We start from the raw sequence: 25284 nt of genomic DNA, 5'->3' as shown, positions 1-25284 counted from the left end.
TTTAAAGACTATGGTCTTAAACTTTTGATCAGCTGAAAAAATCATGTTTGAGTGTAAATGCAGTTTTCAATTAATTCACCGCTCAAAAGTTCTTGTCTCTTACGCTGATTTCTTCCTTTAACATTGTGAAGCTCTACTTAGAACCTTCTTAAGATCCAATAGTGCAAAATGCAAATTCTTGCAATTTTTTGACTGGTCTTAAGAATTTGATCAGGAGTGTACATATATTTCAAAATATTTTTATTTTACTATTTAGTTTTTATTTAATTTTTTTACGTCTTATTCAAGGTAACATGAGTGGTGGGGCGGTGCCCTAGCGCCCTCTATTGGCCAGCCGCCACTGATATATAGTCAAATTCAAAAGGGTCATATTTTTAAAATGACAGCACAGATGGTCCTTTGCAGTGTAAATGAACTTAAAATAGCCATTTTTTTAATTTGCCAGACTGACAGACATTTGTCTTAAAATGACTTTATTTCACTTTGAGAGAACATCCATTCATTTTCATGACCGGCTTCTCCTTTCTGGGTGGCGGGAAGCTGGTGCCCATCTCCAGCAGTCACTGTGCGAAGGGCGGGGGACACCCTGGACAGGTCACAAGTCCTGAGAGAACATATTTTACAGATTTCAACTGATGTAGTCAAGTGAACCCTGACAAATGCCTGAAACCTAATTAAGTTTTCATATTTGATCATCTTTAGCAAGGGAGGGGGGGAGAGCAGCTTTTTCAAAACGCAAAGGTTGCAAACAAAACGTTTTTCACCAGTTTTAGAAAGCAATGCTTCTCATGGATAAGCCCAGCCTAAAAGACTCCTAAATATGGCAAAATATTACTTTCCATGATTAAACTTTCTAATTGTAGTTGAGATATTTTTTGTGAGGTCTGACACTACTTCTTTAGTCTAGTTTCCCCTGCTCTTTTTTAAGCAAACTACATGCTGCATTATATGCTGAGATATGTAAGGTTGGTTATTCTGTGTTATGATGGCTCAGAGGCGATATGGTGGGTCATCACTTAAATGAGTTGGAACTTCTGTCTAATGAGAAAGTGATATTAGGACCTTAAATTCACCTGTTGCATAATGAAGCTGGACTCACCAAATAGAGAAACTTTCTGCCTTTAACGGGTTGTTTTGCAGCTCACATTTAAGGTGTTTGGACCTTGCAAGCTGCAGTTCAATCAGTGGACACTGGATGGTGCTAGTTGGTTGGACCATCAAACGTTTTGTAAATAAACCAACAACAATATGCACTTTTTGTTTTCAACTCCAGGCAGTATAGGAGCCCTGTGGTGGGACCCTGTTCAGAGGCTGCTTTTTTCAGGGGCCTCAGATCACAGCATCATGATGTGGGACATTGGGGGTCGCAAGGGACGAACACTGCTGCTGCAGGGACACCAGTAAGTTCTTGTGTCACACACATATATGCCCGTGTAATACATTTCCTTTCAATTTGTTTTCATCAGGGATCGATGCTCTCCAAAGAACAGTAATAAGAGAGATATTGCTTATCCTTGTCACAGAGGCCTCAGAACATTCACCTCCTCTTTCATTTTCATCATTTTTCATTACTGTGAGACTCTTATCTTCAAAGACAAGCCTCTATGGTGTCGGTTGTCCCAAGGCACAGACTTGTTGTTTAATCTCCAGTTTTCAGCCTTCATAGCTTCCTCCTTGTTGGACGCTATCCACTAAGCCTGTGAGCAGTGATGCGTGTCAGAGCAAACCCCCATATATCCTGTTGTTCCAGAGCAGGATTTTCACACATTTGATTCAAAGACACACAAAATATGAAGCCTTAATTTTTCCTCCAGTTTTGACAACCTGTAAATTCTGTTTTGACCTAGTCTTTGTCACTATCAAAGCTTCTTGGTGTCCATGTTTTTCTCCATTTTTATCTTCATTTGTTTTCTTCCTGTCCTCCATTTTACCAATGTTTTACAGTGTAGACTGAGAAGTGAAACACTGAATCTAATTTAAAACATTTTTAGTAGATGATTTGCATGTTATGTCGACCCCCATCACCCTCCCAGTCACTGCACCCCTCTTCTGCCAAGTTGTGTATGTTGCCATTTAAGATATCAAATTTGCAAAACGGGGCATACCCCATTGTGTGAAAAGTGTGTTAATAAAAGTGTAATACAATCAAATTAGATTACTCAGCATCTTGACTTTTTTATATTTAGTTCTCCAATCTCATCACAGCTCCCAGAATCATAATTGAATAAAATCATGAGTATTTTGTGTGCACAAAATGAATGGTCCGGGTGTTAAACTTCCACATTTTAGAGTTTGAACTTTGCGTTCCCCAACATATTACCATAAACAGTAATTGATTTGTGACAGTTTTTTAACTGATTCAGAATTGTTTATGTCCACATTGTGATGCATCGAAAAACCGATTATAATTCCCACTCCTAACCCTACCATTATGATGTAAGCTTTGGGCCTCAGTTTTATTGGTTAACTTAAGTCTGTTGGCGTGACCGTACAGTAATCTCAGGAAATGACCTACATTGACATTGATATAAAATACACTGTTACTGATATGAAATGTTGACAGCAAATTCAGGAATAATCTTTACAGCTGCAGTCCACTTGTTTTTTTGATCAGGATTTGTTTAAAATCTGTAAAATGACAAATTTCTGTCTAAACTAGTAGAACATCATGCAGCAACACAGTAAACCATTGTCTTTGTTAACTTTATAGTTTTTTCTCAGAAGAAGGTTAGTCTGATATCCAAAGATGGCGGCAATAATCACGTACTGCCACAGACATCATTAAAGTGACATTGCTGCAATTCCTCTAGACCAGTGATTCCCAACCCTGGTCCTGGAGGAACACTATCCTGCATGTTTTAGTTGTTTCCCTGCTTTGACACACCTGATTTGAATGAGGCAGTGATTAACAGGCTTCTGCAGACAGAAAGGACATGCTGAAAAGCAGGGAAACAATGAAAACATGCAGGATGGTGTTCCTCCAGGACCAGGGTTGGGAACCGCTGCTCTAGACAGTTTCTTAGGAAAGAGTCTGTTGCATTCTGAAATTTTGCCACTAGATGCCACCAAGCTCTAGAAATATTGTATTTTTAATAAGTTTGGGGAAATATTTTAGTCTTTTGGGCTCTTCAGTGAGTTTTCAATGGTTATATTTTATTGTTGTGCTTCTCATTCCTAATTTTTGGACTCTGGGGCGAGTCAGTGCAGCGTGAAATGAGCAATAATCCATTATTCACACTGACAGACATGCACAGCTATCACCACATTGCTGATAAAGAAATTAGATTTGCCCATCCTTTAATAGGCTCAAAATCAGAAAAGATTTTCCCATCATGGTGGGAGATATGGAGTTGTTACAGTTAAGAGGAGGATGGGTTTCTGTACGGGTTTATTCCTGAACACAAATATTTGACATTTGGATCTTTATTGTGAAGGAGATTTATGCAGAGTACGGTCTTGTGAACATTTCTAGAAATTGGATTTGCTGACCTGACCTGTGTAAAATCCAGAAACAGTGTGAGTGGATAAAGGTGTAACTTGTTTAACTTCCCCAGCGAGCGTGTTCAGGCCCTGTGTTATCTCCAGTTCACGAGGCAGCTGGTGTCGTGCTCAGCTGATGGAGGCATCGCAGTGTGGAACATGGACACGCAAAGAGAAGAGGTAGCTGCACTAATGCTTATCTATTTCAACCCTTGACAAACCATTTGTTCTTGTATTTGGCTCTAATTATTGTCTGCTGTTGAAGGTTTAGAGTGGTAGTGTTTTTGTCTGGTATGTGCCATGTGTTTGTTTCTGTTGTGTTAGCAAAATAGTTGATTAATCACTAGATGGATTTTGATGAAACTCTCTAAAGTAATAATTTGCTGTACATCTATAACTGAGTCGATCCAGTTCAAGATGGCCATCACAGTTAACCAACATTAGAAAATAGAAACATGATTATAGTTCAGTCAGTTTTAAAATGATTGAGCTAAGGTTTGTTGTGGTAGTAGCTGGGAGACAGCATCATGTATCTTCTTAGACACACTGCTAACTATTGGAGTCAACTTTGTTAGCAACACAGCACTTCCACCACTGGATGGATTTTAATGAAGCTGCCAGAAATTGTACATCTATGACTGATATTACCTTTTGGAATCAACCCAATTAAAGATGGCCATCATAGCCAACTGACCTTTAGAGACACAAAAATAGTTATACCTCAGTCAATTTTACAGATTCAGATGAGCTCAAATTTGGTGCAGTATCAATCAACTTTATTTCTATAGCACATTTTAAGAACCACAGGGGTAGCCAAAGTTCTGTACAATAGATGGATAAAAACAATAAAAAGGAAATAGATAAAACAAATAAAAAGAGACATACACATATGGGTTCACAGCAGGTATGTTTTAGGTGCCAAGAAAGACAAAAATCTTGGTGTGTTAAAAGCCAAAGTATAAAAGTGTGTTTTTAAAAGAGATTTAAAAACAGGAAGAGAGGAGGCCTGTCTGACACTCAGGGGTAAATTGTTCCAGAGCTTGGGAGCAGCAACAGCAAATGCTCTGTCGCCTCTGAGCTTCAGCCTAGTTTTAGGGACTGTAGTAGCTGATAGTCACAGACTGTACTAGTGCTACACATTGTGTGACATCTTTACCTAAAACCTTTTGATTAATAGTTGGTGTCAACCCTGTTTGTCTGTTAGTAAAATATCTCATGAACCTTTGGACAGATTTTAATGAATTTCTCAGAAATCCAATCATTGGATGTACATTTAGAACTGATTAACGTTTAGTCAGAATTGCTGCCATAGCTGATCAACTTTGGCAAAAACAAAAATGTCTGTTTCTCAGTCTATATTACAGATATTGAGTTAAAATTTGGTTAGGGTTAGGTAGCTGAGACCGATTTCCAACGTATATTTTGGATGCATCTCACAGTATCTGGTATGGGATTGCGCCTAACGTTATTTACAAGACTTAATCAAAACAACTATAAATCTGTCATTTTGCAACATAAGACGATTATAGTCTAAAGCTAAATGCTAGGTCTTTATGTTCCAGTTAGTATTTTGCATATTTAATGTTTGGTTTTAACTGTGTCTGCAGGCGCCTCAGTGGTTAGACAGCGACTCGTGTCAGAAGTGTGAGCAGCCGTTTTTCTGGAACATCAAGCAGATGTGGGACACTAAGACCCTGGGGCTCAGACAGGTAGCAGAGCCGGATCCCTGTTGGTTACCGTCTCCCAACATGAATGTTTCTGATGTACATGTGGATGTGTGTGTTGTCTCCAGCACCACTGCAGGAAGTGCGGGAAGGCTGTGTGTGGAAAGTGCAGCTCAAAGCGCTCCTCCTTCCCAATCATGGGCTTTGAGTTCCCTGTGCGGGTCTGTGACGCCTGCTTTGACACCATCAAAGAAGAAGAGTGAGTAATAATCTTCTCCAAAATAACAGCTCACACAATACCCTTGTTTTTACTGAAGGAAACCATGATGAAACTCTGGTGTTGTGTGCATGTGTGTGTGGTGCAGTCGAACTCCGCTGGCCACGTTCCATGAGGGGAAGCACAATGTTGCCCATATGGACATGGACCCATCCAGAGCCCTGATGGTCACTTGTGGAAGTGACCGCATTGTTAAGGTCAACAAGAGTTCTTTGATTGCAGATCATTTATGCGTGTATTTGTACTGTTTCAAGCACAAACCTTTGAGTCCACACTCAGACCAAAACTATCAGAAGCCCAGATTCATGGTTTGAAATTAGTCCTACAGACACAAAGCCATAACACACTCTTTATCTCAGTTAAAACTAAAATCACACTTTATCTCCTTGTTTTTACAGCATCTGAATCTTAGTATTGTGCAAATATGTATACATACATTTACTGTTTTAAATTGCAATCATTTGATTTACTGATGATTTTGAGAACGATCACCTGGCAGAAAGACTATATTCATATTTAGGATTTTATCAGTGAAGAAACATGCAAAATCATGTTCTAGTATCATTTCAGACTAGAAGGGCTGCTCAGACCAAGTGCAGGAACTAAAGCAGTTTCTATCAAAAGATGATTTTAAATGTTCCAGTTCAGAATGAAACCAGAGTCCGCAGCAGACGGGGCTTTAAGAAATGTATTTGGCCCCTTACAGATTTCTCATGTTTTTGCTTATTTCAGATATCAAACAAATTGTAATATCAGACAAATATAACCTGAGTAAATACAAAATGCAGTTTTTAAATAATGATTTTATTTATTAGTGATCAAAGCCGTTCAGCCCATACTGGCCTTATGTGTTGTGGTGGGTGGCAGTGTAATAAATGGAGATGGCAGGTTAAACACTGGAACTTTATTACATGCATGTTATCAAGATAGCACCATTATAAAACTGCATTCAGTCACCCTCATCCCCCCTATGGTGTCACAGCAGTGCCATCTAGTGACCAGAAGTCGTAACAACAATATACCAGAACATACATGCATTTCCTGTATCAACTTGTGAAAAAGTAATTGTTCCCCAAACCTAATAAGTATCTGTGCCACCCTGAGTGGCAGAGTTTACAATAACTGGTGATGTCTTTCACATGGTTGTGGAGGAATGTTGCTGCTGCTGCTGCTGCTGCAGAACCCAAGTGTTCTTGAGCTTTAGGTCAGAAACTGGTGGTCAGACATTCTCTTTCAGGATTTCCTGGTAGAGAGCAAAATTCATGGCTCCATTGATTATGGCAAGTTGTCTAGATCCTGAAACATTAACAGACCCAGAACGTCACACTACCACCGCCATGTTTTAGTTTTTTGCCAGATGTAAAGGGATGCACAACTTTCTAAAAGTTCCACTTTTGTCTCTTCAGTCCATAGAATATTTTCCCCAAATTCTTGGGGATCATCAAGATGTTTTTTTGGCAAATGTGAGACAAACATTTGCGGTATTTTTGCCTTTGAACTCTCCTACGAAGGCTATTTCTATTTCTTATTGTTGAATCATGAACTGTGTGGCTTACGGCCCTACCACCCTGAATACACAAGATCTCACAAGATCTCAATCTGGCCTGGTTAGTACTTGGATGGGAGACCTCCACGGAATATCTTGTGCTGTAAGCTTTGGGCGACTGTGGCTCAGTGGTTAGAGCAGTTGTGCTCCAATGAGAGAGTTTGATTCCTGGCAGTCACATGTCTAAGTGTCCCTGGCAAAACACTGAACTCATCACTGCCTTTGATGTTTGCCCCATCTCTGTATAAATGGAGTTTAAAGCACTGATTAGTCTTCATAGAAGGATTTATTCAGATTAGCTTCGTAAAGATTCAGTGCTGTATGAATGTGTGTGGTTGGGTAAATGAGGGCACGGAATGTGTTGTGAAGGCCTTTGAATAGCCTGATTGGCTAGAAAGACACTATATAAGTACAGTCCATTTACCATTTAACTCTGTCCTTAACTGAGGCAAGTGAGGACTGCAGGGCTGTACATGTTCTTCTGGGTTCTTTTGGAACCCCCTGGATGAGTTGTTGATGCACTCTAGTGCATTTTGGTCTGCTGACCTCTCCTGGGAAGGTTGTTCCAGCTTCCCCCTACTTGTGTTTAATTGCTTAATTTAAGGGTTTTCTTGATTCTGCAGGTCTGTCAGTAATCAGTCCTAGTGTGGCTGGTGAAACTGAGGTCAGCTTTCCAAACAAACCAGTTAATTCATGATTGAAAAATGGGGGGCAATTACTTTTTCACATGCTGGAGGGACTCTCTCGGCTGACACACCTTGGATTCCGCCTGGAAGAGGTGGCTGTGAAGAAAGATGTCTGGTCTCAAGCTGCTGCCCTCACAACCCAACTACGGAATAAGCAGCAGATAATGCCTAGATGGATCATTAAGAACTGCATTTTGTGCTTCCTCAGGTTATCATTGACTAATATTAACATTTGTTTGCTAATTTGAAACACTGAAGTGTGACAAAAGCAAAATCAGAAGATGTCTGTAAGGGGTGAATACCTTTTCACAACATTGTAAATACAAAGATAACAATATTAGTGTTGGAGCTTCTTGATGAGAAACAAATTTGACAGCCAATCAGAAAACAGCAGGAATCACACCTGCTCCTCCATGGTGTTAAAAGAGGGATAGTTTCATTGTTTCCCTATTATCCAGTTCCTTCACAATGAATATAGAAAAAAACTGACTCAGTTATCCAAGTTTATTAAAACTTTCTGACTGCCTTCCTCTGTCAGCTAATTGTTGATACAAGATTTTTATTTCTATAAATCACCCACGCTAAACTATAGTCTACCACTTATTAAATCCTAATTTATTGTTTTTGGCTGAGAATTACACATAAATGTTAACTTCTCTAAATCAAACACTCCCAAGTGGTGTTCTTTCTCTGAGATCTGTTCTTTATTGATGCAGTCTTTTGGCCTGAACTATTAAAAAGGTTTTTCACTTCTTTCAAAAGGTTATTCCGTTCATTTTGAATTGGTGTTATGTGTAAAAGTTATAAACAGCCTCAGTTTGGAGAAATACTTTGACAGGACTAATGAGCTAACAGCTTGTCAGACCACAGCTGAGACCAAAGGTTATAAATATTACTGCCATAACTGACCCCTGGCTGCAACAGAAGTTTTGCTGATGCCAATAATGCTTGTAAATAACCACAGAATTCCATCTAATTAACTGTGTAACTCAAAACTAATATCAGCGTAGAGGTTAGTGAAATGGTGTTCAGATGAGCCACGAGGAGACTTTTTAGATCTAGTTGTTTTAAAACAATAGCAACTCATTCTGGTCTTAAACTTTATTTCTCCAAACTGAGGTTGTTTAAAGAGATTTCTACAACAGATAAGATATTAATTACTCATAACTTTTCCACAAAACCCCACTTTAAAACAGCTGAAATATTCCTAAAAGAGGAAAACAGTTGTTTTAGTATTTTAATATGGCATTTCCATAAGATTCATGGTTTTCCTAGTTGTTTTGCTTCACATATTTTAAAAATCTAGTTTCTTGATAAAATCTGCAGCAAAGACGATTGATGACCCTGATAAATCCACTCCTAACAGTGATGATGTTTGCCTTCACAGATCTGGGATATGACACAGGTGGTTGGCTGTAGCTTAGCAACAGGCTTCTCCCCACACTGATTGGCCCAGCCCACTACATGGTAACCCATCTCGCTCAAGCCTGGCCCCCACCTCCTTCCTCAACTCTTCCAGTGTCATGGAAACCCCAGCGTACAGTCCACGTCCCCATCATGCCTGGTCCAGGCCTGCCCTCAGTAAACGTGTGTGAGTGTGTGAGCACATCTGCTCGTTGGAACGTCGTCACTAACTGTCAGTCTCTCAAAGAGTTTTACTGATTTAGATGTTTTGCTCAGATTTCAAACTAAACCCTAAGCACAACAAGATACGTGTGTATCATCTTGGTTTCTCCTGTGTGATGTTAGTGTTTGCATTTATGATATTTAATGCTTTTCTTTTGACAAAGGTCTTTTTGTTCAAATGTAAACATAGTTTGTTTTTAGTGACCTGCCATTCTGTGAAAACATTCTCATGTTGCTTTTGTGTGATCCACTAACTGCATATTACGGATTCTGTTCAAAACGTAGTCACCTGCTTCCTGTGTAAATAGATGCTTAAAGTTATTTCTTTAACACTATGTGGCCTTAACACACTATCTCAGGAGGTTTTACATCATTTGTTTGGATCACGTCGGGTGTTTGTTGGCGATGTAAAATCACTGAAGCCTCCTCCTTCACAAACAAATGAATCCCCTGGTAAAGTCTGTGTTTCTGCTATGTTGGGTAGACGTGTCAGCACCGACTCTGCCTCCAGCCCATCATCCAGAGTGAGGCAAGAGAAACTGTAATGCGTTGCCATAGTAATGAGCACAGACAGCAGTAGCATCCAGTTGCAGCTGGTCTGAGGTGTTGCTAATGGAATACCCTTCTAAGAAGATGGTTTTTTACCACAGTGGGCTGAACGCTCAGAAAAATGACACTTAATGCTAGTTTTAGTGGTGTAAAATTGGTTTTCCTACCAGCAGAAAGATATTAAGATACTAGACAGGTACTCCAAGAAACTGTAGCCTCTCGTGTGTTGAACTGTCTGTAGTATAAGCTCTGCTTTGATGGCTGCCTGTGTTCCTTTAAAGGCCTTAAGAAGAGGACACGCTGTCTAAGCCTTTTTACAAATGCTCTTTCACTCCCAAGTTGTCACTCGTCCTTTCTTATTGTTTTATTTTTCTGACATTTTTTCCCCACGCGGTTGTGCGTTGAAGAGATCTTGTAACACTCAGAATAATATGCACAAATCGTAGTTGTCTGTTGAAACATTTTTTGTAAGTTAAGACACTGAGCCCTTCATTGCAGGATTCCATGTAGTGCTTCTGTAAATAGCAGCTGAAATCATCTAACCGTCGACTAACGCTTGCCTTACTGTAAGCAGGGGGAGGAGGGACTGAGCGTCAAACTGTTTTGATTTTTCAAATGTAGCCACATTCCAGTTTTTTTTTTATTATGTAGTATATATTTATATTTGTTGAAGAATATTTAATCACTGTAAAGGGTTAATTTCTGCACTGCACCCATCTAGTCTGGATTTCAGTGTGTTGATCCATAAGCACCCTTTTTATTGACGCAAACTGTTGAGATGAGCAGATGTTTCACATGCAAGCATGGATGGTGATTGGTTTAATACAAGAACATTAGAAACTTGATCCTCAGTATTAAATTTAGACTTTAACTGAGAGCTGACGCCAACTTTGTTTTTGAGTAGCCAATAAACTGCAGTGGTGTTATTTTTTAAAATTAAAGCGCCCCAGCTGTGTCATAACTCTAAGAATGGATATATTTCTGGGTGGAGAAGTCTCTTCCAATGAGGCTTGTTCTTGAAGTGGACACTGGAAGCGCCAGGATGAAATATGGCCTCATGGTAACCAATAAAGCTCCATTATTTTACCCATTGTGTGCCATCCAACAGGCTGAAAATAGAAAATACTTACAGATAAGATTAACAGTTGTTCCTATAGGGAAATTGGGACATTTTGTTGGTTCTTGTCAGAAAATTACCAAATTCATCAACTAGTTCAACTTCTCCCTTACATATCAGTAAAAAGGATAGTCTGATCACTTTTGAAGTGATGTTCTGTCAAATAGTTATCAATATTTAATATCTTAGCCATGACACCAGTCATAAAGCAAGGAGCATGGAGTATGGAGAAAAGGGCAGAAGGATTCCTCCAGGCTAGCCAAACAAGTGCCCAATTGTTTTTAGCAGTTTTCAGAATTATAAAACAACTCTTTCTTAAAAATGGCATACTGTTGCGAAAGAACACTACATTAGATAATAAAACATTTCTAGTCTTTTGCATGACCCCCCCCCAACTGAACATCTATTTTGCTATACAATTGTCTGTGTGTTGAGTATGGACTGCTGTAAATCCTGATGGTCCTGAGAGGCTGCTGGATGTATCAGTCTGCTGGGAGTTGAGTAAACCTTTGGACTAACTTGACTAGTAGTTCTGAAAGTTGGGGTCAGGGGGATCCCAGGGTGGATCACAAAACACCAAGTCCTTAGATAATCCCCTGAAGTCAACTCGATTGCTTATGGTATTATATCAAGCTTAAGTGTGTATCATTCTTTCACACCAGTACAACACTGTTGTATTTGGAAAGGAGTTGCTTTATAAGCCTGGAAAATAAAATGAAATGGTCCCTTATTTGGCTAGCCATTAGCCTTGCCTGGATGAAGACTTCTGCCCTTTTCTCCAAACTCTACAACTTGATGACTCATGTCACGGCTGATAAGGTTCAAACTGTTAAAAACTATTTGACAGAACATCACTTAAAAAATTGCAGGAATATTCTGTTAAAGTTGAACAAGTCCAGCTTTTTCATTTATACAAGAACAGTTTTATAACTAATTGAGACAATAAAATGTGCACAAAACCAGCAAAATAAATAAAAACAGATGTAGGTGTTTAGCTGCTTTTGTCTGTGGAGGATGGGGTGCAGCGGCGTTAGAGCTTTTGTAAAATACCGGTTGCTGCTGTTTGCAAAAGGGTTTTGATATACCAGTCAATATGATCCAAAATGATGAGGCTTCTGACTAAAACCAAACCAGTGATTCATGCAAAGGTAGTGGCACCCATCACATTAAACTCTTTTATTTTCTTAATCCTATCGATTGGTGGTTGGCAGACTTGGTGTTTTTGTTGACAGCTACTTTAGCTGTTTGGTCAGAGTGGAGTCAGGACTGGTAAAAGGATCTTTGAGTTATACCTTAAAAATGATTGAAAACTTCTCACAAAGTGCCATCGGTTAAGCAGGGTGGTTACTGAAACTACTGTACAATCAGGAGCCAGAGCTTTTACTGGCCATCAAAGCCTTTCCCAGTTTCATGATAGTATTCTTGCACCCGGCTCTGCAGATGTTAACCGCATGATTGATGGTGGAATTTGCTGTCTGCAAAAATAGCTTGTGTAATAGATGTTCAGATTGTCCACAAGTCCCAGGAAGGAAGGAAGCTGTTGATTTTGCTGCATTATAAGTGGTTTGTTTCTATTTTTGTCAGATGATGTAGCAGTCACCTCGCTCATTGTCATCCTTGAAACAACAACCCATCAGACTGTAAACTGATTTCTGTTCTCTTAAAACTTGTAAAAGCTATTTGCTGTTCCAACAACATTGTTAATGTATGTCCTCAAATAACTGTATTTTTAAATATCCTTGTTGATAATACAAGACTGACATAAGTCTCTTTGTTTCTGAAACCAGAGCACAGAGAGGGAAAATGACTCCAAATAAAAAGATTTCATATGTATATTTGACTGCTTTTTGTGTTTTCCTGGAGAATTGTCTTTGCACAGCAACACACAAGATTCAGTATTTTCTGTTTATTCACACGTTTACAAGATGAATTCAAGCCAAAGTTACAGGAAGTAAAAGGTTTTCTCAAAGGTGCTGTGCATATTTCAAATCAAAACATGTATTTAATGATGCTGCTGCATTTGTTTGAGACACACAGCTGGTAAAGAGAACCTTCAGTCTGGGTTCAACCTGTACTGAACAGAAGCTACAGGACAAAACATACACAAGTTACATAAAGCACATCACCTGAGACGTTTGTAAGTCATCAAACAGAAGTGTGACACTGAACCCATGACTGGTGTGTGAGTGTTTCATGAATGTGACTTTGGTCTCATCAGATTCCCATCTGATTGACACGGTTATTAAAATCACAGTTTTTATGTTCTCTCAAAGGCAGCAACGCTATCAAACACACTTGCACAATAAAAAATCTAGTTCATCAATAGTTAAGCTTAAAAATGGTTATAAAACATCACCAACCTGCACATTCCTCAGTTTTAGCTACATTTAGTTTGCTATCATAAGGCTGGGGTTTCAACAAACTGTCCCGTTTTGAGACTGTGATCACACCCTAGTGTTACCATCCTCAGTGATTCAGATTAATGGAGTCTAGTCCCTACTCTTCATTTGGGTCAGAACTCTGCCTTGGTCAATAGAAACAGATGGTGTTAGTGTTGCTGCTCCCATGTTCCTCGGGCTCAGTGGGGCTGAAACGTCTTTGCCATGTCCTCCAACAGTGAAATTAACTTCTGCTCCTCCAGAGGGGAGCTGTGGGTCCAGGCCAGCGGCAGGTGGGTGGGCACCACCCTTCGGTCTGCACACACACACAAGTTTGCATTTATATACTTTTTAAGACACTGCATTGACTTAGGTTCATTTCTGTAGCCTGAACTTAAAATGAAATCAATGCGCACCTTAGCCTTAAACCTAACCTCTAACCCAAAAACGATACTCCACCATATTAGGACCAGGTTTTGGTCCCCCAAAAGACTACTGGGCCTGACGAGTAATAATATCAAGAACGGTCTTGGAAATTGAATAAAAACCCAGTTCACAGACACATACACAGCAGTTTTAAGCTTTACTTTTATGGTGCCAAACTTTTAAAAAGATCTTGAACAATAATTCTGGAGGCCTTCTGAATGTCTTTCAAGGAAGACCTAGAGTACTATCCCTCAAGACCACTTTTAAAGATTCAATCAAAGCCTGAAAATCTAAAAATACTACAACTATTAAAAACTTTGGTTAACAAGCAGCGCAGGATTGGATCCACAGAGTTCTTTGTAAAAGAGAATCACAGATTGTTTTTGGTGCCATAATAACCAAAAACCACATTTTAATCTTAAAACTGCTCTTCATGCCAAAATCCTTGCAGCTGTTAACTCATTAAAGTCTTGATATGCACAGCTGAAAGACATTTGAACTGGAGTCTTACAACATCTCATATACATCCAGGTACACCTCTCACACATTTGGGACAAATGGGACAAACAACCATTCACACTTTCGCTCACACCTAGGGACAAATTTGGAGTTACCAGTGAACCTAAAATGTACATTTTTTTGTCTGTGAGAAGAAGCTGTAGTGTGTGCATGGGGAGAACATGCAACCTACACCCAGAAAGGCTCCAGTCTAGGAGGCGAATCTGCAACCTTCTCACTGAGAGGCGACAGCTCTAACCACTGCTTCGCCATGCTGCCTTTAATTAAATCCATGATTAGGAAACAGAAAGTCTATGCCACACAAGCAACCCTGCCAACAGAGTGTTGTCCACCAAAACTCACAAACCAGGTAAGGAGAGCATTATTCAGAGAAACAACCAGCAGACTAAAGATAAACCTGATGGAGCTAAGCAGTTCTTCTGCCCATAGGACCACTATAAGCTGCATAGAGCTTGGCTACATGGAAAAGAGACCAGGAAAAAAATATTGCTTTATAAAATAAATAGGCAGACCACTTGAAATATGCCTAAAGACATAATGGAGACTCTTCAAATGTGTGGAAGATGAGACTCATATTAAACTTGACTGTGACGAGGCCATGTCTAGGGCAAGCCAACACCTCTCATCTTGCTGAGAACACCATCCTTACAGTGAAGCATGGCTGTGGCAGCATCATACTGTGGAGATGTTTTCCATCAGCAGAGACTGGGAAACTGGTCAGAGTTAAAGGAAAAATGAATGCAGCAAAATATAGATCTTTAAGAGGAAATTGTTTGCTTCTTACAGAGATTTGAGATTTGGAGGTTCACCTTCCAGCAGGACAATGACTCTAAACACACTGCTGATGCAACAGTCCACTGATTTAAGGAGAAACAGGCAAATGTCCTGGAGTGGCCCATTAAAAGCCCAGACTTCAGTCTAAATGAGAATCTGTACATTCACTTTTTTTAACCTAACCATTTCTTCAGGATCATGGGGAGCTGGTGACTATCTCCAGCAGCCTTTGTTGAGAGGTGGTACATAATGGACAGATCATCAGGCCATCACAGCAACTGAAAGACTTTGCTTAGATTTAAGGATTTCTCTACAAATATAGCAGCCATCCCATTTGAAAGAGCTGAAGCATTTATGTCATGAAAAATGGACAAACATTCCTGTGGTGAGATGGGCCAAGCTCATGGAGGCAGACCTGCTGCAAAAGATGGCTCTACAAAGCCTTGACTAGGGGGGAACAGTTATGCGGTCAAGTTTTGTATTTATTTATTTTGTTTTGTTATTTTTAGAAGAAAACATATTTTGCATCTTTGATGTTCTGTAGTGTAAGTGAAAGATACAACCCTCCTAAAATAAATGTTAAATTGAAGCTTGTAAGAGACATCTGTAGGCTCATTCTGCAGCAAGAAGCCCAAACATCTTCAACTGACAGAGAAGTCTCACTCCTGCTGTTTGGTATCAAATAAATTAAAGTCAACAGACCCTTGACATGACAAACACATTTTTACATTCCAGCAGCATGTTTCTTTGCTTCCTGTCAGGTTACAGCCTCCCTTTATGAGACCAATAGAGACATTGTGTTTGTGAGTGTGTGTTCTCATAGAGGCACTGTACTCTCTGGCAGTATCTGGCACCAAAACCAGCCCATACCAGCTGCAATGGACCCAGGCCAAACTGCCCCTCCCCCCTCCCCCCACCACACACACAGATGCAGACACATCCAATCAACAACTAACAAATGAATGGTTCACTACTTTACTCCATCTCACTGACACGTTTTTTCCTGTCTTTGAGAATTTTTGTCTTTGTTATATTCTTCCTAACAATCAAATCTTCAACCCATTATTTTTGCAACGTACCCTGATAGAAACGTCCACTGGGGTTTGTGGTAGCAGCCTCAGAGATAGCAAGCCACACCATAGTGTCAGCCCCCTGCTCAGGGGTCCGCAGGCTGTCCTTCATAGAGCGATGGAAGTCTGGCATGGTGTTGGCCACAGCTGAGACACGCAGACAAACAGAGGACAAAACAGCATGGGCAACCATGTGCAATATGTGAGGTTGAATGACTGTGGAGAAATTAGATGCTAACCTGGAGTGTCCACCCAGCCGGGATGCATGACAGAAAAGTGAATGTTGGAGTGAGTTTTTGCCAGCTGCTCTGTCATCACCACCTGCTGCCTCTGAAACACACAGAAATGTTTCTTAAAGAGCTGGAAGGATCTGTCGAATGTGTTAGTATCAGAACAACACGTTTGTCTAGACTTTTGGTCTGATAGTCCAGTTTGAAGTGCTGCCCCAAAACTAAAGTTTACATCACTGAACGTTAACTTCATTTTTAGATCTGCCTATTGGAGAGCTTATCTATGTGGAGAATAAAAATAAAACTTTATTTTCTATCTATTTGTTGTTTGTACTTCAGTTACCTAAATTTATACATGTGTCAGGTGTTTTGATTTTGGGTACATGTGATCATTAGTGTCTGTAGGTTAATTACTCAGCATATAAAATATAAGAAGAAAGAAAAAAAAACTTCACAACAACAAAAATAATAAGGTGGGTTATAAACCTGAAAAACTAGCTTGATTTTAAGACTGATTACTCAGTTCATGATTGTAACTTTTAAGTTCAGGTCAAATAGCCCTTACATGTATAATATTGAGGGTTTTTTTCTGTTTTGCAGTATAAGTTTCTTTGTTAGGAGCCTGTGAATTGGCCTGGTGTGACGCTCAGCTCTTACTTTGTGCTGGGCGTACACCATGGTGCCATCATAGCGACCTCTCTCAGACTGCAGATTTCCTATCCGGAGCTTTTGCACCAGCATTCCCCCTGATGACACACAGATCTGAACAGAAACAAATGAAAACGTTAGGGAGATGTTATAATCAAATCTTAGCTCATGTATGGAATGCCTAGCAAATCAGATTGTGAATAAACTATAAATTATTTACCTCCTTGAAATGTTTTTTGTGTATTAAATGCCAACTTTCTAACCTAGTCACGTAATAAGTTGTGTTTTGCCAACAACCCTTTTCATTAAGGTTTAGAAGATGTTTTTGTTTCATTTTAAAGAGAACAATCATTGAACACAGTTAACTATCAGAATATTAACCTTTCTTTCAATCAACACTAAAAGAAAAGAAAACATTTTGACTCTTTGAACAAACTCGCTGCTGCAGTTTGGTATTAATTGAAATCCTTGTTTCTCAGTGTGAAAGATTCTGTTACAAGTTACCAAACATCTTCAGCACTGAGTATAGACAAGTTTATAAAATAAAACAAGATCTACACTGAAAATGTTCTCAACATTTACCCAGTTTTTTGACAGAATGTGACAAACAATATTAAACAGCTTGAGCTTATGAACCGAAGACGTTTTGATGAGTGTCTTGACTGCAGCACAAAGACGTCAGACTCACCACTCTGGGATCTGGACTCTTTTCTAGTAAGGGGATTAGACTCTTGGTGAGAATGTAAACTCCTACAAATGAACAGAATTGGGTTTAACCATCTTTCTTCTTCTTAACATTTTCACCACACCTAATGTTATTGATTTCCCTCACCGAGCACGTTGACAGCAAAGCTCTTCTCGAGTCCTTCAGCGTTCACATCCCTCTGACTCATGATGGCGCCTGCATTATTGATCTGCAGAGATTCCAGGTAATCACATCACCATTTGCTGCAGTTAAAAGTGAGAACTGACATCATGATGAAGACACACTTTCTTCCTGAACTGTTATTGAACTAAGTAGTACCAGTGCAAAAGTCTTAAACTTTCTTACAAGCACATTGAGGGTCTTAAACTTCTTTTTGAAGTTCTCAGCAAACTCCCAGACCTTCCTGGTCTCAGATAAGTCCAGGATGTGGACATAGATCTCCTGAAACCACATCAGTCCTTTATAGTCATGAAAAATGTCACATATGGGGCTCAAAAGTCAATTTGAAGGTTGTCAACATTTTTTCTGAAAAGAAGTGAGTTACACCATACCTTGTTTCCTGTCTCCTTGACGATATCTGCCCTTGCCTCCTCAGCCTTATCCTTGTTCCTGCACACCATGTGGATCGTTCCTCCTGTGACAAAGGCCAAATCAATTAACCAGCTGGGGAACTTTGAATGTTTACAGTACATCATCATAGTATTTTTCCAAGCTGAAAACAGTTAGAAACAATCAAAAATCAATGCATTTAAAAGTTAACTGAAGCGCAGACACAAAAGATCAACAACAAAAGTAAATACAACAATGATTACTGACACATAAGTTAAAAAAAATGTTTCCTTATGCAAACAGGATCCACCTGCTGATCTCCAATTAGTCAGACTGCATGGCTCCAGACCAGACACAGAAATCACCTTTCCTTACCATTGACACACAAAACTGTTCAACATTTTATTATAGGTCATCCAGCTCAACATGTCAAAATAAAAGACAATAAAATACACCAGAGTTTTTAAATTACCTACTGTTTAACAAAGAAATATTGTTATTGAAACATACTGTATACTTTATTTTCACAAAAACAATTAAAAGTTGTCTCAGTAATCAGTCAGTCATTGACTCAAACCTGGGAGAAAATAGGCCAATTTTTCATTGAAGTGAAGTGTTTGTGACCAAGCAAGCAGCAATCAGATTTAACTCAACCACTTTTTAAAAAGCCTATTTGTGTGTGCATGGCTTTCAAAACTGTGTTCTCAGACATTTATATTATTTTGTTGCTCAGCTCCATCTACGTTGTACCTGCCGTGCAGTTCAGTTTCTAAAAGCCTTCAGTGATCAGGCAGTTTCTGACACTCCGAGGTGTAAGACTTAAATCCTAGAGTTAGGGTTATCCCTTCATTTTACAGGCTTAGACTCTGAGAGGACAAACTGACCAAATTTCCTCATTCTGACGTGGGATGTCCACAGATGTCCACAGATGTCCACAGCTCAGGTTCACAAGCGTTCAGCCATTCATCAGTGAGTGGATGAATACCTGTGCAACATGATTCAGTGTGTTGGTATTAATTGTTCGAACCGACCGGAAAGTACCACTGGAGTTTTGTTTTTTGGCTTAAAAAACTTTGTTCCAACCCGGTGGACTGGCTTCAGGAGCAGTCCCAACTATTTGTAATTTTAGATAAAGGCAACCACCACAGAGAACGATTTGAGAAAGGAGCTTACTTCAAACGAGAATGCGCTCCTGTCATAGAAGCATAATCTGAATGCATAAACACCACTCCCAAGCTCGCTCACATTTTCAATTAGTTAGCATCGTTAGCTCTCTCCTGCCGTCTTTATGTTGATTTGCAGTGTCGTGTACTGATGTCATGACAATCATCTGGGGGTAATCGGTTCTCAACGCTCCATGTTCCCAACTCGGTCATCATTGTTGTTTTGTCGGCCATGACAGTCCTGGTGATCATCAGAATCCAAACATGAAGAGTTTTCATCTGATTCCAGAGATCCAGCTGTTGGTTCAGGTTCATACTGGTATGGTTGCATATCCATTGCTCCCGTGAAGTCTTCTGGCATTCATTTGTATTTAAAAAAAAAAAACTTCTTCCGTTTCCATGAATAAACAATGGGACAGTAACTGCTTTCTTGGTTCTTCAGCATTATTTGGAGCCGGCCGGGGCACAGCATCATAACACCCAGGACAGCAACTCTGCCCCCCAAATCACTCCACTTCTGCATTTTTTCACTAAAACGCTAAAAACAAGTTATTGAAGTTTTACGTCAGAGAAATAGGTCCTTGGAATGTTTTGTGGAGGTCTTTCACTAAATGACATTCATGCAGATTCAATATTTTGAGGTTTGATTTCAGTCCTCCTTTAAGCTCTAACAGGATTTTTGTATAAACTTTGGCCTGCAGTGCAGTGGGCAATATGCATTTCTTCAAGGAATGCTAGTGTTTAAAATGATTACTGGCGTTAACTTTGTGTTTTCTGTTTTCTTCTCATAGAAACTACACCTGACCCTTTGTCTCTTTCCTGTCCTCTTAAACTCTGGCTGGTTGAGGAAGATGGCAGCCCATCCTGGTTCTGGTTCTGTTTCAGGTTCTTCCTGTTAAACGGTTCTTCCAGTTCACTTTCAAACTCGTTTTCAAATTGTATTGTACGTTTTTAAGTCTCTGAACAGTTCTGACTCCTCTTATCTCTCTGAGCTGAGTCCAAAGATCAGATGATTTTAATGGACATGATGCATGATGCAGGGTCAGAGGTGATAGAGCCTTTTCCATTGCAGGTCCAAAACTGTGGAACGGTTTGCCACCACATGTTAGACAGGCTCCCTCACTTCCTGTTTTTAAATCTGAAACACACTTTTACTCCCTGGCCTTCAACCAGTGTGAGACGACTTTGAGTTTATTGTGCTTTATTTATTTATCTATTCATTTTAATAGTTTCTTGTTTTACTTTTGTAGACTTATGTAAAGTGTCTATGAAACAAATCTAGACAAAATACAAAAATCATATACAGCCCAGTAGGCATTAGCAACTTGTTATGATTCTGATGATGATGTTGATGATGTTACACAATTCACTTTTTTTTCATATATATATATATAAATGTTTTGTTGTGGTATAGGCTTCTTTGAAGTGCACAACACAGAATATGTATATGTATTTAAGTTTCCAAGCTTATTTTTTGAGTAATTCTGATACCGATAATCAAATTTTTACTTAAGTTTAGAGTGGCTAGGCCTAAACAGTTGAAAACAGATGTTTACAGACATAGTATAAAGAGACACATAACCCCCTTTTTTCTCACAGTCTGACATTAAATCAGAATAATACTTTCCTGTTTTAGGTCAGTTAAGATTACCCAATATTCCTTTTATTTGTTAAATGCCCAAATAATGAAAGAATCTTTCATTTTTTCAAAAGCTCAATTTAAATACATTTTCTTGGTATTTAGTAGCCTTGTTTTTAAAATGTATTTGTATTTGTGTCAAATCTTCTGGGTTTTCTTCCACAATCTTCACACAATAGTTTGCTGAAATTTTGTCCCATTCCTCCTGACACAACTGGTGTAACGGAGTCAGGTTTGCAGGCCACTCACCCTGCTTGCCCATAAATCTTCTCTGGGACTGAGTTGAGGGATTTGTGATGGCCTCTCCAAAACGTTGACTTTGTTGCCCTTAAGTCACTCTGTAACTATTTTAGCAGTATGTTTAGGATCATTGTTCACTTGGAGGACCCATTTGTGCTTTAACTTCCTGGCTAATGTTTGGATATTTTGCTTCACATCATGTTCTTTGCTCATAATGACATATAAAAGTTGCTTAAATGTGATTTTTCTGTCTGACTCTGCGCCTCTGTCATCATAGTGATCTCCTCACTCTGAAACAAATCCTTCCTCATGACACTGAAAATGTTGACATCCAGCTCAGCACAGCTGGCTGAGTGAGAAGTCTTGATTCGTACTATACTCAATGGTTCCTATCTGAGGTGATTTACTGCCATCCTGTGTAATAAGAGTTGTACCTTTCTTGGCAATGGCCATTGTGGCGGCTTTCCCAATGCCACTGTTGGCTCCTGTAATCATGAAGGAGCGTCCAGCCACAGACAAGTCCAGCTCCTTCTCCACAAAGCGCTTGGAGGCTGAAAGGAAGCCATTCCTGCAACAAATCACCATTTACTGCATTATTTCTCTCTCATGAACCAGTTTGGTAGTACATCTATCATGCTTCCATGTATCTGCAGTAAGAACCCTGTTTCTGTGTTTAGGTCAGACGGGGTGAATGTTTGAAGTCACCCTGTTTACTGTACGCTCCTTCACAGGATTTTACTGTACAAAGACAATGAAGGAGAGAGTGTGCCTGGCATCGTCTCTGATGAGTGAGACTTCCAGCAGTGAGAACAGAATCAGATTGTGAGTGTGTGCGCGAGAGCAAGTGTGGCACCAAGGATCTCATTGTCCTTGATGACATTGTTGATGGTTCCTGAAGGGGGGGGTCTAAGGGGGCATATGAGGGAGGGGCTGCTGAGGGTAAATGCCCCCTCTGTTTGATGGTGTCATGCAGAGAGCTATTAGTGCAGGGTCAGAGCGAACTGCCGGGCAGCTCACTGGGAGGAAACAGCACAGAACAAAGAGAAGAAGGGAAACAATCACAAAAGCAGCACTTAAGACAACTTGGCACGCTGATAAGAAAAGATGCCCTGGGGCTGCAATATATCAACAACACTGATAAAAACACTAGGAGCCTGTTCTGATTTATAGTTACATGGCTCCTGTTGGGTCACATTAATCCCAGCTTTGATTCATAAATCCATGACATTTATGAATCTTCTTCTGTTGTCATATTCTGTTTAGTGATGCTGAGGCAATTAATGGCTGATAAACAAAAACCCTTTTCAACAGTCATAAACTACAAGAAGTATCCAAGAGCAGGCACCACCCTGATGTCCATCCACTCTCAGGCTTCTTCCGGTCATTACCAGCCCGAGAACGTAAGCTTCAGTTCACATATCTGCAACTTTCCATGCTCAAAAGAATGCAATGCAACTTTTACTTCTATGCTACAACCTTGAGTAAATGTAATTTAATTAATCCCTAATTCACTACTGAGAAAGCAGCCAGAATACTTCACATTTTTGAAGTGGATATTAATTATGTAGAGATGAAATTGTAAAGTTTGACATTAATGATAAATATTATTTGCACCTTTATTTACATAAAACAAACCAAAACTGGACCTTGGACTCATCGTTATTATCACTATTCAGTTTGATAATAACAGACTGCAAAACATTTTTTACCTGATTTTTACATTAGTTTTTCATTAAATATACAAAAAAAAAAACAATAGATGAGAATTCAGTCCATTGAGTTTATCTTTTGTCTTTTGTATTTTGTTTTGTAATGTCAGCGTCTCAAAAAATACAAGTTTACAATCTCAAAACTAAAGACAACCAATAAATCTTCCTAATTTAAATCGGAATGATTAACAGTTGTTTGACAGGTCAATATATAAAATAACAAATAAAATGTCATAAATAAAGCATTATTCAGGGAATCAAGTTAATTTATTTTCTGTTCAGACTATCCTTCAATGAAGTCTATTGATATTTTTATAATATTGGAAAGACAGATCTCTATTCTAAGTCTTCAAGTCTATTGAAACAACTAAAATAAAGATATTAAAAAGTACAACTCTGAGGTCTATGTGAGCAGCTTTTTAGTTTAAATTAGACAAACATTTGAATGCTGTCGTTTGTAATTTGATGTTCTTGTAAATGTCCAACAAAGTTAATACAACAAATACATTTACATGTACAACACAGCAGGTCACAAAACACCAATGTGTCAGGACAAACGGAGCAGGGCCAGAACTTACTTTGTGAACTCGGTCAGTCCTTTCAGGAACCAGGCGGAGTTACGGTACAGAGACATGCTGCTGCTCTGGAAGCCTCTCGCTGTGAGAGTTTCTCTCCTGTTCTTTTACTCTGGATCAGAACCACGCGTAGCCCTGCCCTGCAGAATAAACATCAGTGTACGGACAGAGCCAAGCGGCCACCCAGCGGCAGCAAGAAAATATCATTCATTCATCTGACAGGAGAGGCACAGGGCTTATCTAACCACAAAACCCTCAAACTGTTGATTTTCACAAACATACTTTAATAATTTGGCCTTTATATATCATATATATATATATATATATATATATATATATATATATATATATATAATTCGGGCGAGGATTCTATCTCTCAGGTCAGTTGCTGTTTCATTCAGCTTAGATGGTTTGTTCATTATTGGGGCTGCATACCCAACCTCTGGAGTTGGAGTTAACTCCCCTCTGACCTGGTGTCCTGGCTCCTCCCCCTTGCCGTAGAGCTTGTGTTGCACCTCGTCAACCTCAAGTTGTGATAGCAGTTGCTGTTTGTGGATATTGGAGCACTGAGCTACTAGTTGTTTGGCAGTCAGTGTTGACTGGGAATGTGGAAGTAACCATTCCTTCTGCATTCTTTGCACGTAACCTCTCTGACTAGGGTTACTTGAGTAGAATATATATATATACAGTTGTCCTCAAAATTATTCATACCCCTGTTCATTTTTGTGATATTCTTTATTTTTGTGAAGAAATTAATGCTTTTTCCAAGTTTGTCTATGATTGCTAAATGAACAACAACAACTCAGAGAGTGACATCAAAACATAATTCAAGAAACTTTTTCGTTTCATGAGTATATAATAAATTAATTTACAAAAAAGCCATGTTCAAAATTATTCATACCCTGGTCCAATGTCTTTCTTTAATAGTCAATAGTGTAGCCTTTGTTTTTTATGACTGCTTTGAGACGATTCTTGTATGTGTCCACAAGCTTCTTGCATGTCTCCTGTGGGATGTTGGCCCTCTCTTCCTTGGCATAAGCCTCAAGCTGGATCAGGTTGGTCTGCTTCCTTGCCATCACTCTGGTCTTTAAGACTTGCCACAAGTTCTGAATCGGATTGAGGTCAGGGCTCTGACTTGGCCATTCTAGAATGCTTACACCATTGTCCTGCTGGTAGATCCAGTTGTGGCCAAGCTGGAGTTTCTCTGCAGATTCCTAATGTAATCCTCCTTTTTCATACATCCCTGGACCTTGACAAGGTTACCTGTGCCACTGGAAGAGAAGCATCCCCACAGCATAATGTTTCCACCACCGTGCTTGACTGTGGGCACAGTGTTCTTTGGCTTGTGTGCTTCTCCTTTCTTCCTCCAGACAAAGGCAACACCCATATGGCCAAACAACTCCAATTTCGTCTCATCAGACCACAGGAGGTTGACCAAAAGCTGGAATCATGCATCAGATGACCTCTAGCAAAGGCCAGGCGAGCCTTCACATGGTTCTTCCTAAGCATTAGGGTTTTCCGAGGTCTACGTCCATGGAGACCTCCCCTGTGCAAGACTCGCTCGATGGTGGATCGTGACACCTTCGTCCCTGCCTGGTCAAGCGTTTCAAGTAGGGCCTTGGTTGTGGTCCGGGGGTTGTTGTTGACCTCTCGGCAGATTTTCCTGGCAAGTTTAGGGGACACTTTATGCTTCCTGCCACGGCCACTGAGATT

General features: G+C 39.6%; 2 protein-coding genes across 2 annotated transcripts in view; one reads left to right on the top strand and one right to left on the bottom strand.

Moving 5' to 3' along the window:
• Positions 1-12778, top strand: part of wdfy1 (WD repeat and FYVE domain containing 1) — a 26919-nt gene extending 14141 nt beyond the window's left edge. The window contains exons 7-12 of the mRNA XM_025002155.2: positions 1274-1400; positions 3555-3660; positions 5088-5189; positions 5273-5403; positions 5510-5618; positions 9041-12778. Coding sequence (XP_024857923.1) covers positions 1274-1400; positions 3555-3660; positions 5088-5189; positions 5273-5403; positions 5510-5618; positions 9041-9100 — 635 coding nt within the window. The 3' untranslated portion in view covers positions 9101-12778. The remainder of the gene's footprint in view (positions 1-1273; positions 1401-3554; positions 3661-5087; positions 5190-5272; positions 5404-5509; positions 5619-9040) is intronic.
• Positions 12179-23775, bottom strand: LOC108249457 (DHRS-12_like_SDR_c-like domain-containing protein). The gene is made up of 10 exons (XM_017438856.3): positions 23575-23775; positions 21722-21855; positions 18248-18330; positions 18042-18137; positions 17823-17904; positions 17679-17740; positions 17000-17104; positions 16352-16442; positions 16122-16259; positions 12179-13639 (listed from the first exon to the last, which is right to left on the bottom strand). Exons 1-10 carry the CDS (start codon positions 23628-23630, stop codon positions 13524-13526), a joined length of 963 nt encoding a protein of 320 aa, XP_017294345.1. The 5' UTR covers positions 23631-23775; the 3' UTR covers positions 12179-13523.
• Between the last annotated feature and the right edge of the window lie 1509 nt (positions 23776-25284).

Source organism: Kryptolebias marmoratus, linkage group LG2, assembly GCF_001649575.2.
Source record: "Kryptolebias marmoratus isolate JLee-2015 linkage group LG2, ASM164957v2, whole genome shotgun sequence".
Lineage (NCBI taxonomy): Eukaryota > Metazoa > Chordata > Actinopteri > Cyprinodontiformes > Rivulidae > Kryptolebias > Kryptolebias marmoratus.
Note: the sequence above shows the minus strand (reverse complement) of the source record. Positions and strands in the feature narration are given on the sequence as shown.

Excerpts from the sequence above, each read along its gene's own strand:
- LOC108249457 (XM_017438856.3), bottom strand. The coding sequence starts at position 23,630 with ATGTCTCTGTACCGTAACTCCGCCTGGTTCCTGAAAGGACTGACCGAG. Across the intron at positions 17,905-18,041 it reads TTAAGACCCTCAATGTGCTT|ATCAATAATGCAGGCGCCAT; the intron begins GTAAGAAAGTTT and ends GAATCTCTGCAG. Across the intron at positions 16,260-16,351 it reads CGGCTGGGTGGACACTCCAG|CTGTGGCCAACACCATGCCA; the intron begins GTTAGCATCTAA and ends TGCGTGTCTCAG.